We start from the raw sequence: 17,702 nt of genomic DNA on the forward strand, positions 1-17,702 counted from the left end.
CCTATGGATTATACGAAGTGACAGCCACACACATTCGTTGTGGTTCCGTGTACCGATGATTAACCCACTCTTGTGGGCATAGGAGAGTTCCAAGCCTCAGCTCTCTTGTTCAGTCCACAGTCAGCGCTGTCAGCCTGTGACTGACGTCATAGTCCCGCCTCCTCACACCGACGCTCTTAAAGAAACAGTCACAGTCCGACCTTTGAACTCAATGTTCCAACTAATAATGACAACCATGTCTTTTGCCTTCTTAACCACCCGATCAATCTGTGCAGTCTCTTTCAGGGAGCGATGAACTTCGAGTCTAAAAACCCTCTGATCATCGACATTGTTCAGGGATTTGCATTTAACAGTGTACTGTCTCTCCACATTCGACCTACCGAGCTGCCAAGATGATCATCACTAATCAAATCTCACTGAGATTTCTCAGGTCCTGTTGAATTTATTGCCAATTGGACCATTACGGGAAGGTACAGGGACAGAGAAACACTAACTTGTGGCATCATAGGCAAGTACATTCAGTTAACACACGGAACACAAATTATACGATTCTCTGTCAGTAACAATCTGTAAATATGATTTATGTCATTAGCAATGTATAAAATACTTTGTGTCATGATCAATATTAAAATGTGCATTTTGTCTCAATAACAGACATGGAAATGTTGAATTTGGTTCCTGTCTCCATTCATCCTGTAATCCACAACCTTTGTTTTTGTCACAATGAGGGAGAGGTTGTTTTCTTGACAACACTGTGTCGGTGTGATGACTTCTTCTCTGTAGGCTGCCTCGTTATTATTTGAGTTTAGGCCAGCCAGTGTAGTGTAGTCAGCAAATTTAATTAACAGATTGGAGCTGTGGGTGGCGACACGTCAGGAGAATACAGAGAGTAAACGAGGGGGCAAAGAGGCACCCGTGTGGGGTAAGTGTGCTGAGGGTCAGAGAGACAGAGGTGAGGGAGCCCACTCTTACCACCTGCCGGCGATCTGACAGGAAGTCCAGGATCCAGCTACACAAGGCAGGGTGAAGGCCAAGGTCTCTGAGCTTCTTGTCGATACTTCACGCCTTCGTATGGCTACTGCTCTGCCCATGACTGCAAGGAACTGCAGAGAACATCAGAGAAACAAGCCTCCCCTCCATGGACTCTTCCTACACTTCCCCTGCCTCGGAAAAGCAGGCCATGTAGTCAAAGAACCTCATTACCTGGACATTCTTGCTGCAAACCAGCTCCCACATCGGGGAAGAGATACAAAAGCCTTAAAGCGGGTAACACCCGGCTCAAGGACGGTTTCCTGTCTACAGTTACAAGCCAAATGAATGATAAAATGGACTCGAACTCACAATGTAACTCGACGTGACTCTGCACCATATGTCTAGTGATTGTTTTGTCGATTTCATTTTTCATTTTTAGAATCTTTTTTATTGATACATAATCTTCTACAGCTATAAAATGATATAAAACGTCAATAGATTAATATGCATACAATTAACAAAGCTGAAAAAAACTGATCGTAAAATATAAGAGTGGAAATATATATATATAGAAAAATAAAGGAAAAAAGTATCCCATCTAACTCGGGAAAAACCCAGTAACCGCAAAAAAAGGGGGAAAATCCATTAGGAATGAACCCACCGGAGCAATACGTTTGACCATCATCTAATTTTTTTTTAAAAAGAATCATCAACCGTCATATCACATTTATATAAAAAATAAAATCGGACGGAAACCATATAGCATAATTCAAATTAAATGACAATATTTGGCAAAAGAGCCCCATCTTCTCTCTAAACCGAATCGAGGATCAAATGTTCTACTATTTTTTCCTAACTAAGACATAACATTCCTTGAGAAAACGATTCAATTAATGTAGGGGAAGAAATATCTTTCCATTTTAATAAAACAGCCCTTCTTGTCAGTAGTGTAACAAATGCAATTACATGTTGATCTGAAGATGAAATACCCTGAATATGATGCGGAACTATTCCAAATAGAACAGTCAATCTATTTGGTTGTAAATTAATTTTCAGAGCTTTAGAACTTGTAGAAAAAAAAGATTTCCAAAACGATTTTAATGAAGAACATGACCAGGACATATGTGACAAAGTAGCTACTTCAGTTTTACATCTATCTCAGCATTTGTCTACACTAGGAAATATTTTAGATCGTCTCCCCTTTGTTAAATAATAACGGTGAACAGTTTTAAATTCAATTAAACAATAGTTGGCACATTCAGAAGAGGAATTTACATTTTTCAAAACTCGAAGCCAATCTTCATTAACAAAGGTCATATTACGTTCTCTCTCCCAATCTTGTTTAATCTTGAGTGATAGGTTCTCGTTTCGTAACAAAAATAAATTATAAATTCTGCCAATTGAACCTTTCACAAAGGGATTCAATTTCAAAATGGTATCCAACATATCAGATTCTTGGAAACAAGGAATCTTAGGTAAATATTGTTGTAAAAATGTCTAAACTGAACATATTGCAAAAAATGTGTATGAGCGAGAGAAAATTTGTTAATTAACTCTTCAAAGATCATAATGGACCATCACAAAATAAATCTGTAAAAGAATGGATCCCTTTATTTTTCCATAGGAGAAAAATGGGGTCAGTTGTTCAAGGTATAAATGAGAAGTTTCGATGTAAAAAAATAGTCATCTTAAATTGTTTTAATTTTTTTAAAAAACGAAACTGAACCCAAATCCGTAGGGATTGTTTAATAACCGGGCAAAGATTTAAATTTCGAATTTTAGAGAGCTGTAAAAGTAATGGAGTTCCTAATATTGAAATTAAATGAAATTGTTTAACTGTTTTTAATTCCAAATAAACCCACAATGGATTTTGGTTCTTATCAAGACAATATAACCAAAAACATAATTGTCTAATATTCACAGCCCAATAATACTCTTACATTAGGAAGTGCAAGTCCACCATCTTTTTCAGATTTTTGTAAATGATACTTATTAATTCTTGGACTCTTATTGTTCCAAATAAAGGAAGAAATAAGTGAGTCAATTTGATCGAATTTTCTTTTAGTTAAAAAGATAGGTATATTTTGGAAAATATATAAAAATCTAGGTAAATCCTCATTTTCACAGCATGAATACGACCTATTAAAGAAAAAGTAAGTGGATTCCATCCAGAAAACTGTTGTCATTTCTGTGGAATGGAAATATATGGAAAAGGCTTCAATCTCACATTATGATCTGCGGTAACTGGGATCAGGTGACCGGTGGTGGGTCTCCCATATCAATATCAGAATCAGGTTTAATAGCACCGGCATATGTCATGAAATTCGTTGTCTCTGCGGTAGCAGTAGAACCTAATTCATAACAATAGATTTTAACGATTGTGATTTAATATAAGATAAATATCACGTAATTAACCAAAGCCCCGACATCCTTCCGAGAATGGGGGCGACCAGAACTGTATGGAACACTCCAGATGTGGTCTAACTAGTTTTATAAAACTGTGTTACGAACTGTAACGTTTTAGAAACGAACCAACAGCAATAGAGTTCACACTGGAGTCTGGTTTTGATGTTAATAGCACTCTGTTTATGAGCATCTACTCATAATATAGTAACTTAACGAAATAAAGTTATGTAAATAATATGTGTAAATATAACTCCCAGACTATCGAGCCTGAGGGAACAAAGCTTAGAATCTTGAGATGGTAAAGTAGGAGAGTTCAGTAATCTACGGAATAAATGATGGGAGAGAGATATTTGTGATCCAGGGTGAAACGTAGAGAAAAGGCCGTTACTTCAAAATAACCATCGACGAAGTTCTTATCCGCTGAATCCGTCCACAGACGAGTTATCAGCGAACGTGACCTGTCACAGGAATACCGTCTTCCAGGGGTTACCACACAACATACCCAGGCAAGGGTTAACACAATATATTCTAAAATCCACTCCTATGGATTATACGAAGTGACAGCCACACACATTCGTTGTGGTTCCGTGTACCGATGATCAACCCACTCTTGTGGGCATAGGAGAGTTCCAAGCATCTGCTGCGACTAACTGAAGCGATCAGCTTTTCCAGTCTCTCTCTCTCTCTCTCTTTAGACTGGTCGACTGCCTGTCTGCAGATCTCTCTCTCTCTCTCTCTTATGGTTCAGTCCACAGTCAGCGCTGTCAGCCTGTGACTGACGTCATAGTCCCGCCTCCTCACGCCGGCGCTCTTAAAGAAACAGTCACAGTACGACCGCAGGCTCGTAACAGCCGCAACACAACTTCCCGACTTTTGAACTCAATGATTCAACTAATAAAGACAACCACGTCATTTGCCATCTTAACCTCCCGGTCAATCTGTGCAGTCTCTTTCAGGGAGCGATGAACTTGGAATCTAAGATCCCTCTGATCATCAACACTGTTCACGGTTTTGCACTTAACAGTGTAATGTTTCATACATTCGACCTACCGAGCTGCCAAGATGATCATCACTAATCAAATCTCACTGAGATTTCTCAGGTCCTGTTGAATTTATTGCCAAGTGCACAAGTACGGGAAGGTACAGGAACAGAGAAACACTGACTTGTGGCAGCATCACAGGCAAGTACGTTCAGATAACACACTGAACACAAATTATACAATTCTCTATCAATAACAATCTATAGATATGTTTTATGTCATTATCGATATATAAAATACATTGTGTCATTATCAATATTAAAATGTGCATTTTGTGTCAATAACAGTCTTGGAAATGTTGAATTTGGTCCCTGTCTGCATTCCTCCTGTAATCCACAACCAGCTCCTGTGTTTTTGTCACAATGAGGGCGAGGTTGTTTTCTTGACACCACTGTGTCGGGGTGATGACTTCTTCTCTGTCGGTTGCCTCGTTATTATCTGAGATTAGGCCAGTCAGTGTAGTGTAGTCAGCAAATTTAATTCGCAGATTGGAACCTGCCACTGCAGCCCCACAGTGCACTATGTACTGATTGCAAAGCTACGAAATTGCATGTGAATAGCCTCCCCTCCCCCAACTCCACTCTTTCTGCGTCACCAGCAGACTGGGACATCTCACATCTCGCTGCCTCCGCCAGGACATTAAACTGTGAACAACTGTGGTCAGGGACTGATCTCTGGGGAACTCCAAACGCTACCTCCTTCCAGTCTGAAAACGACCCACTCATCCAGCCACACACTGCCGGCAGTTAACCGATCTCCAACGAAAAAGCCTAATCACCTTCTCCTGAGGGCCAATACCATTGCTGACTCTGAGTTTACCACCGTCAAATGCCGGGAGGGACATAATAATCAGAAAGTCTCTAGTCACAGCCGTGTGAATACAATGTGATCTCAGTGGGTGTGTGGCGCATGCTCAGAATGCGAAGGAGACAGACAGACTGAGCCAAGTCACAGACTGATGAAGGGAAGGAATGATCCCATTTTGACACAGAGAGGGAAGCAGAGAGTTTGATGTTGACCCTGATTCCGGAACTGTGGCCAGTTAGAAGATGAAATCTTGTTCCTCTAAATTGTTTTGAGATGTGACAGTGTTTTAATCAGAAGGCACCATGGAGACTAAAATTATTTCAGTTGAAATGTTGTCCTTCACCCACTGACGTGCTTTGTAAACTTTTAACAGTGTAGAAAATTAAAAGGATTTGTGTATGGGAATCTCGAACACAACAGCGCGTTAGTTCCGCTCTATCTGTCAGTTCACCAGCGCTTGGACACAAAGTACACTGCAGATGCTGTGGTCAAAGCAACACGTACAAGACGCTGGAGGAACTCAGCAGGTCGGGCAGCATCCGTGTAAATGAGCAGTCAACGTTTCAGGCCAAGACCGAAGACCGAGATCTACAGCTTTGCACTGGGAAGTGGCCGTTCACCTGCTCCGTGTGTGCGAAGAGACTCATTCAGTTAACCCACCTTGTGATGCTCCGGTGAGTTCACAATAAATAGAGGCCACATTTCTGTCCGGAATGAGCAAAGAGTTTTACTCAATCATCCCAGCTGCGGCAACACCAGCAACTTCACATCAGGGAGGAAGTTCAAATCAGCTCCGTGTTAAATGTTTAACCATCACGGTGACTGAAGCCAGCTGCAGGTTCATGAGGGACTGTTACTGTCAGATTCTGCAGTTCTTGCGGCTGCTCATCGCACCCAGGACTGAACCCTGGTCACTGAGCATTGGTGGAGTCTGTTCTGCTGATGTTAGCCTTCAACTAGACTGGTGTTTAATATTGTGGATCTGTGAAAGATAAATCAGTTTGTATCAAATCCCGTGTCTCACTGGAGAGGCCGCTCGGCCCATCTTGTCCCTGCCCATGTTTCTGTTCCATATCAGTATATTAAAATATATCCCTGACGTTCCCCTCTTGCTCTCCCTGACATGACAGGTTGCAACTGGTCACCACTCTATGAGATAGGAGATTTGTTACGTACCCCGTAACTGGGTATTTAAACAGCAGGGAAAGAAGAATCTGTTGGAGTCTGGTGGTACCAAACTAAAGGTGTTTATTAATAAAAATAAGCAAAACCATATCAATAATGCGAATATACATATAAAACAAGTTAGCAGTAATAAACCTAAAAGTGTAGGAATAATAACAAGCAATAATAAAGAAGCTCTATCGATGTCTAGGGGTAAATGAATTGTCATAGAAAAGTATATAGTTCAGTTCAGTTCATGAGTGCTGATGTAGTTATGGTTGTTGTATTGTAATCATTGGAGAGAGAGAGAGCGAGAGCGAGAGAGCGAGAGAGAGAGGAAAGACTGCTCGGAGACGGTGTTATAGTTTCTCTGCAAGCTTGTTTCCACTTTTACAAGGACACTGTCAGCTTCTGTGTTCTTACAGAGAGAGAAGGGAGGAACTAGTTGATGGACAGCTGGGGCTCAGCACGGTGAGATAAGTAGGAGGTCCGCTGATAGACCTCCAGACACATGGTTTTGGACACTGAATGAGCTTTGTTGTGTCCACAGAAAAAGGTGGGTTTTGGAGGATCGATCAGGAGCATCGATCAGTGGCTCTCGCAGTGTGAAAAGGCTGTGACCGGTGGGGAGTTATTCGTGTGTCCATCCCTCGCCTGGGTTAATAACTCCACCACTGAAGAACGGTCCCGTTTGTAGTGTCACAGTCGGTGACTTCCAAAGGATTTCGGAGGACGACGGGACTATCGACGGCATCAGCTTACCTGAAGACTCAAACCTCTCCTCTCTCTCTCTCCATCACTGCTCGACTCAATCCCACGAACTGAACCGAACTTCACTCATCACCGTAAGACGGTATCCATTTACCCCGAGGCGTGAAGGAGCTTGGCTTTCCTATTTCCACACACACACACACACACACACACACACACACACACACACACACACACACACACACACACACACACACACACACACACACACACACACACATATATATAAAATGATTGATAACCTGTTTGATATATCTGCATTTATATTGCTGTAGTTACTAATAAATAGCATTAGTTTACTGCAATACCAGACGACACGGTGTTTTATATTTCTGCTGGTTCTTTGACCCGTCACGGGATACCTAACAGTATCTACTCCAAATATAAAAGATTAAATGAAATAAACAGAAGTTAACAGTGTTATGCGTATATATAGCTCCCAAACTATCAAGCTTGGGAAACAATGCTTAAAGTCTTCAGATGGTAAAGTGGAAAAGTTCAGTGATCCACGGAGTAAGTGAGTGAGAGGAGAGATTTGTAAATCCACACGAAGATGTAGAGAGAAGGCAATTATGAAGAATTCCACACACATTCCACGCTGGGTAAACGAAATAACAGTCGCCGAAGATTAGAAATATCACCAGGTGACAGTAACAGGAATATCGTCTTCAAGTGGTTACCACAGAACACCCCGATTCCAGGTAAGGGCCAACAAAAGTGATACCACAGGATACTCCAGCAAATCCACACATATGGATGATACGAAGTGACAGTCACACATCCGTTGTGCACTGCGTGCCGATGATCAGCTCAACTCAACCTTTTGGGCATGGAAGAGTTGCAGCCTATAGCAGTCACACGCTGAAGTTCCAACAGCTTGTCTCCCTCTCCCTCTCCCTCTCCCTCTCCCTCTCCCTCTCCCGCTCCCGCTCCCGCAGCTTGTGTCTGACGTCACAGCCCTCCTCTCTCAGGCACTTAAAGCGACACTCACAGTAAACGAACCTGCGGTCTCGTAACACAATGCACCTCTAAAGTTTGACAGCAGACTAGCGAGTGAATCTTCGGTGATGCAGAGTCAGAAACAAAAGAGTTGCCAGCTTGAATCAGGGGCTCCAGAGAGAAATGGGGCCCAGAGGAGGAGGACGAATAAGACCAGCAGGATGTGGTTAAAAGTGAAAGATTAGAAGCATTTGGAAACTGGTTGATCGAAAAAAAAGGGGGTTAATTTCTGCAAAACACAGGTGGAAATCAACAGATCAGGCAGAAATTTTGGAGAGGAATAAATAGAAAACGTTTAGGCAGAGCCCCTTCCGCATGCCCAGCCTGTGTACTCCGCTGCTTAGTTGATCTCTGAATTGTTTTGTGTGTGTGCGTCTCTGTATTTCCAGCAACTGCAGAATCTCCTGTGTTTTATATCTGCATTTTACTTTGGCATTAGATACACGTTGATATTGAGTATATTGGTTATGGGAGCCGCTTTCTGCGTTAAAACAGCTGCAGATTTTTTCTATACCCAAGATAAAAAAAAAAATGAGATATGGACATTGAACCGGTGCTTGCAGAAATCTTTAATGGCACCGTGATTACCCATAGGGCCATGCTGAAGCGCCGATGAAATGCGCAGGCGTCAGGCTGAGGCCGTCCCTGAGTTTCACGCATGCGCGCAGTACACAGAAGCCTTTGAAAACGTCGGTTGCAGGTAAGAGAGATTAACCGTGTTTTTATCTTAAACACCGACTTCAGGATAATTCCTCCGAATTTCGGACACCGTGGGCAGCAATCCCGTGACGGTCCTGCCCTCTTCCCTCTCTCTCAGCCCCACGATCCGTACACGGGCCCAGGGGAGCTTCCGGTTGATGAGGAAATGGGAACCGATGGATCTCTCAGACAGAGCTGAGCTCCAGCTATCTAAATGCAAGGATTAGGAACTCGGAGAAAGGGAACAAAATCTTTTACATCTCCAGTTGAGAAAATCGGCATTAGCACACTTTTCCGTAGATGCTGTCTGGCCTGCTGAGCTCCTCCAGTATTTTGTGTGTGTTGCTTACTCTACCTCCTCTTGTTCTGGACTTTTCTACCGGTGAGAACATATTTTGTCCCATTCTCTCTGGGTACGTAATGACATCAAACACCTTTGCCCTGGGCAACAAGTAGCTTTCACATCACAAATGTGCCAGACTCCAGTGAGACAGACTACTGCCCTTCCCGTCATATTCATTGGGATTTCATTCACTGAGTTCACCACCGTCAGTCATTGGGGGAGGGTTCAGGGGGAATATTTATGTGGAATACAGAAACTGGGGATGCCTGTTTCCATTTTGGTGATGTAAAACTTGCTGGAGAACTTGCAAGTGGGAAGAAGTGGAGTGATATTCGGAAATCTGACTTTTTAAAGCATAATTTAGCAAGCAAATCACATATGGACAATGTGAAAAAGTTTTGGTGAGAAAATCCTCCATTTCCTGTTACAGGCCTGCTACATAGGTTGTGTGAGAGTGCAGATGAACTCGATCAAACCCAGACGAGATCAAAGCTCCTATTGACAGTGATTTGCTAGCCGTGATAATGAATACCTCTCTATATAAAATTCACTGTGCCCATCTTGTCACTGGGTTAAAAATGCACAGCACAAGATTTATCTGCACACTGGTTATTACAAATTAGAGGGGAGATTATTACAAATTAGAGGGGTATTGGAGGAAAGGAGGGGAGACCTCCAGTGTCCCTGATGCCCTCACCTACAAGATGTGCATCCAGCTGCAGCTTGTAACCCTGCACTTCAATGAGCTGCTTGAAATGGGTGAATTCCATATCATCCAGCAGTTGGAGGGGGGTGATAGATATGACATGAAGAGAGGTGAGCTACTCCCAAGGTGCAGGACACAGGAAACTGGGTGAGAGTCAGGAAGGGGAATGAGGTTAAATAGGCATCGCAGAGTACTCTTGTGGCCATTTCACACAACAACAAGTGGACCACTTTAGAAACTGTTGGGGGGAATTACCTGGCAGAGGAAAGTCAAAAGGCTGATAGGGGATTTGTTAGTTAGAGGAACAGAACAAGAGGGGATGAATATCCTAGTGGTAATATCCTCATGCCATCTTTTAGCCATCCTGATTGATTTCTTATGTGTTCTCTTGCATTTCTTATACTCCATAAGAAAGTGACTGCCTATCCCTGTTATGCAATTCCATTTTGTGCTTTACCAGGGTCTCAATATCTCGTGCAATTCAAGTTTCCCTACAGTTTCTATCTTTACCTTTTATTCTGACATACCCGCTTACTACTTTCAAAATTTTGCTTTGAAGGCCTCCCATTTACCAAGCACATCTTTGCCATAAAGCAGCCTGTCCCAATCCACAGTTGCCAGATCCTAGTGTTGATTCCAGGTGTTGATCCATGCCCTGAACACATCCACCTTTCCTACGCTGCTCCTTGTATTGAAATATACAGGGCTCAGCATATTCACTGTACCATGCTCAGCTTTTTCATTCCTGACTTTGTCTGAGGCCTGAACAACATCTTTCTCCACAACCCCACCACCATCTGTTCTGTTATTCAGGCTCCCATTCCCCCTGCAACTTTAGGTTAACCCTCTTTAACCCCACCTCCCGCCATGCAGATCTATCACCCCTTTGGCTTTCCTCACCCAGATCAATAAAAAGGAGGTGCATACCAGGTACAGGCAGATAGGAACAAATGGGGTACTTATGAAATACAGGAAATTCAAGTGAACACTTATGAAAGAAATAAAAGAAGGCATGAGGTTTCCCCAGCAGACAAGTTGAAGGAGAATCCTCAGGGATTCTGCAGATATGTTAAGAGCAAAAATATTGCAAGGGAAAAAATTAATTCTCTGGAAGATCAGAATGGTAATCCATATGAAGGGATAACATAGACTTGGGGAGATTTTTTTTGCATCCGTATTTACTCAAGAGATGAACACAGAGTCTATAGAAGCGAGGCAAAGCCACATCAACTTCATGGACCCTGTACAGATTACAGAGGTGGAGGCGTTTGAGGCAAATTAGTGTGGATCAATCCCCAGGGCCTGACAAGTTGTTTACTAGGACCCTGCGGAAGACAAGTGCAGAAATTATCGGGGCCTTAGCACAGATATTTAATTCACCCTCAGTGACAGGTGAGGTACTGGAGGATTGGAGGACAGACAATGTTGTTCTGATGTTCAAGAAAGGCTGCAAAAATAAACTAGGAAATTATACGTTGGTGAGCTTGACATCAGAACTGGGAAAGTTATTGGAATGTGTGTGCAGGAACCAGGTATATACTGTAAGTATTTGGATAGGTGTGGACTGATAAAGGATAGACAGCATGGCTCTCGCCAATCTTATAGTCTCTTGCAGATGTTCTCAGGAAAGTGGATGAAGGCAAGGCAGTATATGTTGTCGACATGAACGTTAGCAAGGCACTTGACAAAGTCTTATATGGGAGGTTGATCAAGAAGATTCAGTCACTCAGCATTCAAGATGAGACAGTAAATTGGATGAGACACTGTCTTTGGCAGAAGCCAGAGTGTGGTAGCAGATCGTTGCCTCTCTGACTGGAAGCCTGTGACTAATGGTTGCCACAGGGATCAGTGCTGGATCTGTTGTTGTTTGTCATCTATATCAGTAATCTGGATGATAGTGTGGTTAACTGGATCAGCAAATTTGTGGGTGACACCAAGACTGGTGGTGTAGCGGACAGTGAGGAAGACTATCATGGCTTGCAGTGCGATCTGGACCAGGTGGGAAAATGGTTTGAGAAATGGAAAATGGAATTTAATGCAGACAAGTGTGAGTTGTTGCACTTTGGTCTGACCTACCAAGGGAGGTCTTTCACGGTGATTGGTCGGACACGGAGGAGTGTTGTAGAAGAAACGGACCTGGGAATACCTTAATTCACTGAAAGTTGTGTCACAGTTAGATAGAGATGGAAAAAAAGATTTCAGCCCAATGGCCTTCATGAACCAAAGTACTGATAACAATAGATGGATGTTATCTTGATTTCTAGAAGACATTGGTGAGGCCTAATTTGGAGTATTGTGTGCAGTTTTGGTCAACTACCTACAGTAATGATATAAAAGAGGTTCAGAGAGTTCAGAGAAAATTCACAAGGATGTTGCCAGGTCTGGAGAACTTGGGTTGTAAGAAGAGATTGAACAGGTCAGGACTTTATTCCTTGGAATATAGAAGATTGAGGGGAGATTTGATGGAGGTATACCCCAACTATGAGGGTTATAGATAGGGTAAATGCAAGCTGGCTTTTTCCGCTGAAATTGGGTGGGACTACAACCAGATGCCATGGATTAAGGGTGAAAGGTGAAATGTTAAGGGGAACATGAGGGGAACTTCTTCACACAGACGGTTATCCGGCTGTGGAATGAGCAGCCAGCACAAGTGGTGCATGCGAGCTCGATTTCAACATTTAAGAGGTTTCTGTTGGTACCTGGATGGTAGAGGTGTGCGAGTGGGCTGTTTTAATAGTTCAGCACAGACCAGTTGGCCCAAAGGGCCTGTTCTGTGTTGTAATTTTCTATGACTGTTACAAAAACCTGAAATAATGTTACTATTCACTTTAATTCTTTTTAACAGCTGTATGGACCAACGATTCATCTGGGCAGGAAATTTTTACATGGCTCTAGAGCTGTGGCACTTTAAATTAACAGTGCATAAAAGAAAATCCTAGCTGCACATCAACAAAGGCTATTTGTGTGAGAGTGTTTCAGTTACTGTGGAGCCAAGAACCCATGCAGCTCAGGGGGAACAGGGAATAATACCAATGGAGAGAGTCAAACTGAGCCAAGTCACAGATTGGAGATGGCAGAAACATGGAAACAAAAACCTACAGCACAATACAGTTTCTTTGGTCACAAAACTGTGCCAAAGATGCCCTTCCCTGAGAAATTACCAAGGGTTACCCATAGGCCTCTAATTTTCTGAGCTCCATATATCTGTCCAGGGGTCTCTTAAAAGACCCTATTGTATTCGCTTCCACCACTGTCACCAGCAGCCCAATCCACGCACTCACCACGCTCTGCATTAAAAAAAATCTTACCCCGATACCTCCTCTGTACCCATTCTTATAGAGACAGAAAGAACATCAGAGAATTTGATAGTTATTACAGATACCAGCTTTGTGCCCAGTTAGAAGATGATTTCTCTCTCCAACTTGGGTTGAACTTCACTGTAACAGTGTGATGTCAGATCACACCTTGGCAACTCAAGTGATCTGATTTGAAATAATGACGTATTCCCACTGATGGAATTTGTAAATCTTTTTTTCAGGTTAAAAATGACAAGGAATTTCTCTACGGGAATCTCGAACACAACACGCCAGATTTGCTGTCTTTGTCCAGATATTTAAGAAGCGGAGCAAGGGAATCACTCGATCATCCTTCCTGCTCAGACTGTGGGGAGGGATTCACTCGATCATCCTTCCTGCTCAGACTGTGGGGAGGGATTCACTCAATTGTCCGACCGACTGGCACGCCTGTCATTTTACAAAGGGGGAGCCCATTCCCCTGCTCAGACAGTGGGAATGGATTCAGTCGGTCTTCTCAACTAAAGGTACATCAGCAAGTTCACACTGGGCAAGGCCACTCACCTGTTCTGTGATTGAGAAGCGATTCAGTTGGTCAACCCACACGTGGACACACCAGTCAGTTCACACTGGGCAGAGGCTGGTCATCCACTGAATTTGTGGGGAAGGATTCACTCGGTCATCTGTCCTAATGGCTCACCAGAGAGTTCACACTGGGAAGCGGCCATTCACCTGCTCGGACTGTGGGAAGGGATTCACATACTCATCTAAACTGAAGGTACATCAGCGAGTTCACACTGGGTATAAGCCATTCACCTGCTCAGAATGTGGGAAAGGATTCGCTCAGTCATCCGAACTACGGAGTCATGAACGAGTTCACACTGGGGAGAAGCCGTTCAGCTGCTCAGTCTGTGGGAAGAGTTTCACTTTGTCATCTCTCCTACTGAGGCACCAGTCAGTTCACACTGGGGAGAGGCCATTCACCTGCTCAGACTGTGGGAAGGGATTCACTCGATCATTCTCCCTACAGAGACACCAGTCAGTTCACACTGGGGAGAAGCCATTCAGCTGCTCAGACTGTGGGAGGTATTCACTGAGTCATCCCACCTACTGGTACACCAGTCAGTTCACACTGGAGAGAGGCCATTCACCTGCTCAATCTGTGGGAAGGGATTCATTCAGTCATCTCATCTACAGATACACCAGCGAGTTCACACTGGGGAGAGGCCGTTCACCTGCTCAGTCTGTGGGAAGGGATTCACTCGGTCATCCCACCTACAAGCACACCAGTCAGTTCACCCTGGAGAGAGGCCATTCACCTGCTCAGTCTGCGGGAAGGGATTCACTCGGTCATCCACCCTACAGAGTCACCTGCAAGTTCACCCTGGAGAGAGGCCATTCACCTGCTCAGACATTGGGAAAAGATTCAGCCAAATCCAATGAATGTGCATCGTTGAGTTCACACTGGGGAGAAAGTTTCGATAAGCTGCATGCTGGATAATTGTCCATCTCTGTTGCTGAATGCAATTTCAAGAGTGACTGTTGGTGCTGAACTCTGCAATTATTGCTGCTGCTCACCACACCCAGTTCTGCACCCTGGTCACTGGACATGGGAGGAGTTTCTTCTGCTGCACATTCACCTTTAATGGGACTGGTGTTTAGTACTCTGGATCTGAGAGAAATAAATCCGTTAATTTTAAACTCTGTCTTTGGTAATTAATTGAACTTATAACACACCTAGTATACAGTAGAGAGTCAACGTAGGCCAGCTTACCCTGCCAGTGATTCATTTCTATGACAGTCCTAATAAATCTTCCCCTGTTGTTCATCTCTCACTCTCCCTGTGGTGATGGGTTCCAAACAGTCACAACTCTGTGGGTGAAGAGGTTTCCCTTGAATTTTCTGCAGACTGAAGAAGTGGAGCTGACTGCAGCTCTGTCTGAGATGTTCTTCACCCCTCCAATCTCTGGGCTGAGGAAGAATGACATTGTTAGTTAACCTCCTTTATCACGATTCATTTCCACATTATTGGTCACTTTCCCTGCTTCTGAAGTGTTGTTGAAAGCACCACTGTCCTCTAAAATTGACAATAGACAATAGGTGCAGAATTAGACCATTCAGCCCCTCGAGTCTGCACCGCCATTCTGAGGTCATGGCTGATCATTCACTATCAATACCCAGTCCCTGCCTTGTCCCCATATCCCTTGATTCCCCTATCCATCAATACCTATCTAGCTCCTTCTTGAAAGCATCCAGAGAATTGGCCTCCACCGTCTTCCGAGGCAGTGCATTCCACACCTCCACGACTCTCTGGGAGAAGAAGCTCTTCCTCAACTCTGTTTTAAATAACTGACCTCTTATTCTCAATCCATGCCCTCTGGTACTGGACTCTCCCAACATCTGGAACATATTTCCTGCCTCAATCCTATCAAATCCTTTAATTATCTTAAACGTTTCAATCAGATCCCCTCTCAATCTCCTCAGTTCCAGTGTGTATAAGCCAAATCACTCCAATCTCTCTGCGTAAGACAGCCCTGCCATCCCAGGAATCAACGCTGCACTTCCTTAATTGCCAGAATGTCCTTCCTTAAACCTGGAGACCAAAACTGTACACAATATTCCAGGTGTGGTCTCACCAGGGCCCTGTACAAATGCAAAAGGACATCCTTGCTCTTGTACTCAATTCCCCTTGTAATAAAGGCCAACATTCCATTTGCCCTCTTCACTGCCTGTTGCACTTGCTCATTCACCTTCATTGACAGATCAACTAGGACTCCTAGGTCACTTTGCATTTCTCCCTTACCTAACTCTACACCGTTCAGACAATACTCTGCCCTCTTGTTCCTGCTTCCAAAATGGATAACTTAAGATTTATTCACATTGGATGACATCTGCCAAGTATCTGCCCACTCACCCAGCCTATCCAAGTCTCCCTGTATTCTCCTAACGTCCTCTTCGCATGTCACACTGCCACCCAGTTTAGTATCATCAGCAAACTTGCTGATATAGTTTTCAATGCCCTCATCTAAATTCTTGACATAAATCGTAAGGAGCTGTGGTCCCAATACAGAGCCCTGTGGTACCCCACTAGTCACCTCCAGCCAGTCCGAGAAACACCCATTCACTGCTACCCTTTGCTTTCTATCTGCCAACCAGTTTTCTATCCATGTTGAAACCCTGCCCCCAATGCCATGAGCTCTGATTTTACTCACCAATCTCCTATGTGGCACCTTATCGAATGCCTTCTGAAAATCTAGGTACACTACATCCACTGGCTTACCCTCGTCCAACATCCTTGTTACACCCTCAAAAAACTCCAACAGATTAGTCAAGCATGATTTGCCCGTTTTCTCCTTCCCTCCCTTCTTGAAAAGAGATTGAAAGCAGAATGGGAAACCATTAGTTGGATGTTCAACGAAGCTGGGTCAGAAACCAGAGGTGGGTCTGCACAGGCAGAGTTTGAGGCTCTAGACGATGGTCCAGGTAAGAACGTGTGATGAGGAGAAGGGAATCAGCAGTGGGGCATGGTAACAATTGACAGAGTAGCAACATTTGGAATCTGATGACAGAGAAAATATTTTGTTTGTCTGACTGATGACACAAACAACGCCTGTGGTGAGGTGCTCCACTGGTCGAGGAATATGTGTGTGTTGGGAATGGTTTTATCTATTGAGAGAGTTGTTTCTGCTTGTTTATCCTGTAATATTATATCCGGATGGTTATTGTGGATTGTCCTATCTGAAATAATGTATTGATTATCATATAATCTGTAAGATTTTGACTCTAAAACTGTATCAGGCTTCAATTTATGCTGCCTTTATGAAGTGATGGAGGACATTCATGTGTTTGTATTTCTAAGCAATATTTTTGTGAATGATATCTGCCACTTGTTTGTACCTTTGTAAGTAATCAGATTGAGTTAAACTCTTGCAGGATCCTGGAGTGCGTTGGACTGTGTCTGGTTTCTCTTGGCATTTTCTGCACTTACTGCCTTGTTTGTTCGTATTTCAAGTATTTCTCATTTTTTTTTCTCTCTTTCTTTTGTTAACAACATTGTCCTGTATTTCTGCAAGGAACCCCTCTGTTTCTGGGAAGAAGTCGCCAACTCTCAGTCAGGCGCTCGATGCTTCCTTGTCACCATCTAGTCTGCTCAGATTGTTGGGATGTCTCCCATGGAGGGTCATTCTCTTTCCGTTTGTTAATGTTTTCTTCCATAGTGATGACTCATTTTTCTGAGTTGGCCTCTCATTGAAGTTTTCTGGTCTGTATTTCTATTCACGATTGCATGTACACACATGGAGTGCTGTATCCTGTTCATTTTTGATGAAAATATATACTTAGAGGTTTTATCTGACTACTGTGTGATTTATTTTTATCATGTTCATTATTTCTCTTTCTCCTTATCTCCAAGGTAATGTTAATCGAAGTGCATTTGAGTGTAAATAGTCTTTTCTAATGTTTTCTAAAGTTCTTATTAAACTTTGTAAATTTATTGATTGAAA

General features: G+C 43.2%; 1 protein-coding gene across 1 annotated transcript; it reads left to right on the forward strand.

Annotated features, from left to right (window-relative positions):
* The first annotated feature begins 8,747 nt into the window (after nt 1-8,747).
* Nucleotides 8,748-17,547, forward strand: LOC132389864 (zinc finger protein 16-like). The gene is made up of 2 exons (XM_059962423.1): nt 8,748-8,859; nt 13,446-17,547. The coding sequence occupies exon 2, from the start codon at nt 13,892-13,894 to the stop codon at nt 14,699-14,701; it is 810 nt and encodes a 269-aa protein (XP_059818406.1). The 5' UTR covers nt 8,748-8,859; nt 13,446-13,891; the 3' UTR covers nt 14,702-17,547.
* The last annotated feature ends 155 nt before the right edge of the window (nt 17,548-17,702 follow it).

Source organism: Hypanus sabinus, unplaced genomic scaffold (assembly GCF_030144855.1).
Source record: "Hypanus sabinus isolate sHypSab1 unplaced genomic scaffold, sHypSab1.hap1 scaffold_688, whole genome shotgun sequence".
Lineage (NCBI taxonomy): Eukaryota > Metazoa > Chordata > Chondrichthyes > Myliobatiformes > Dasyatidae > Hypanus > Hypanus sabinus.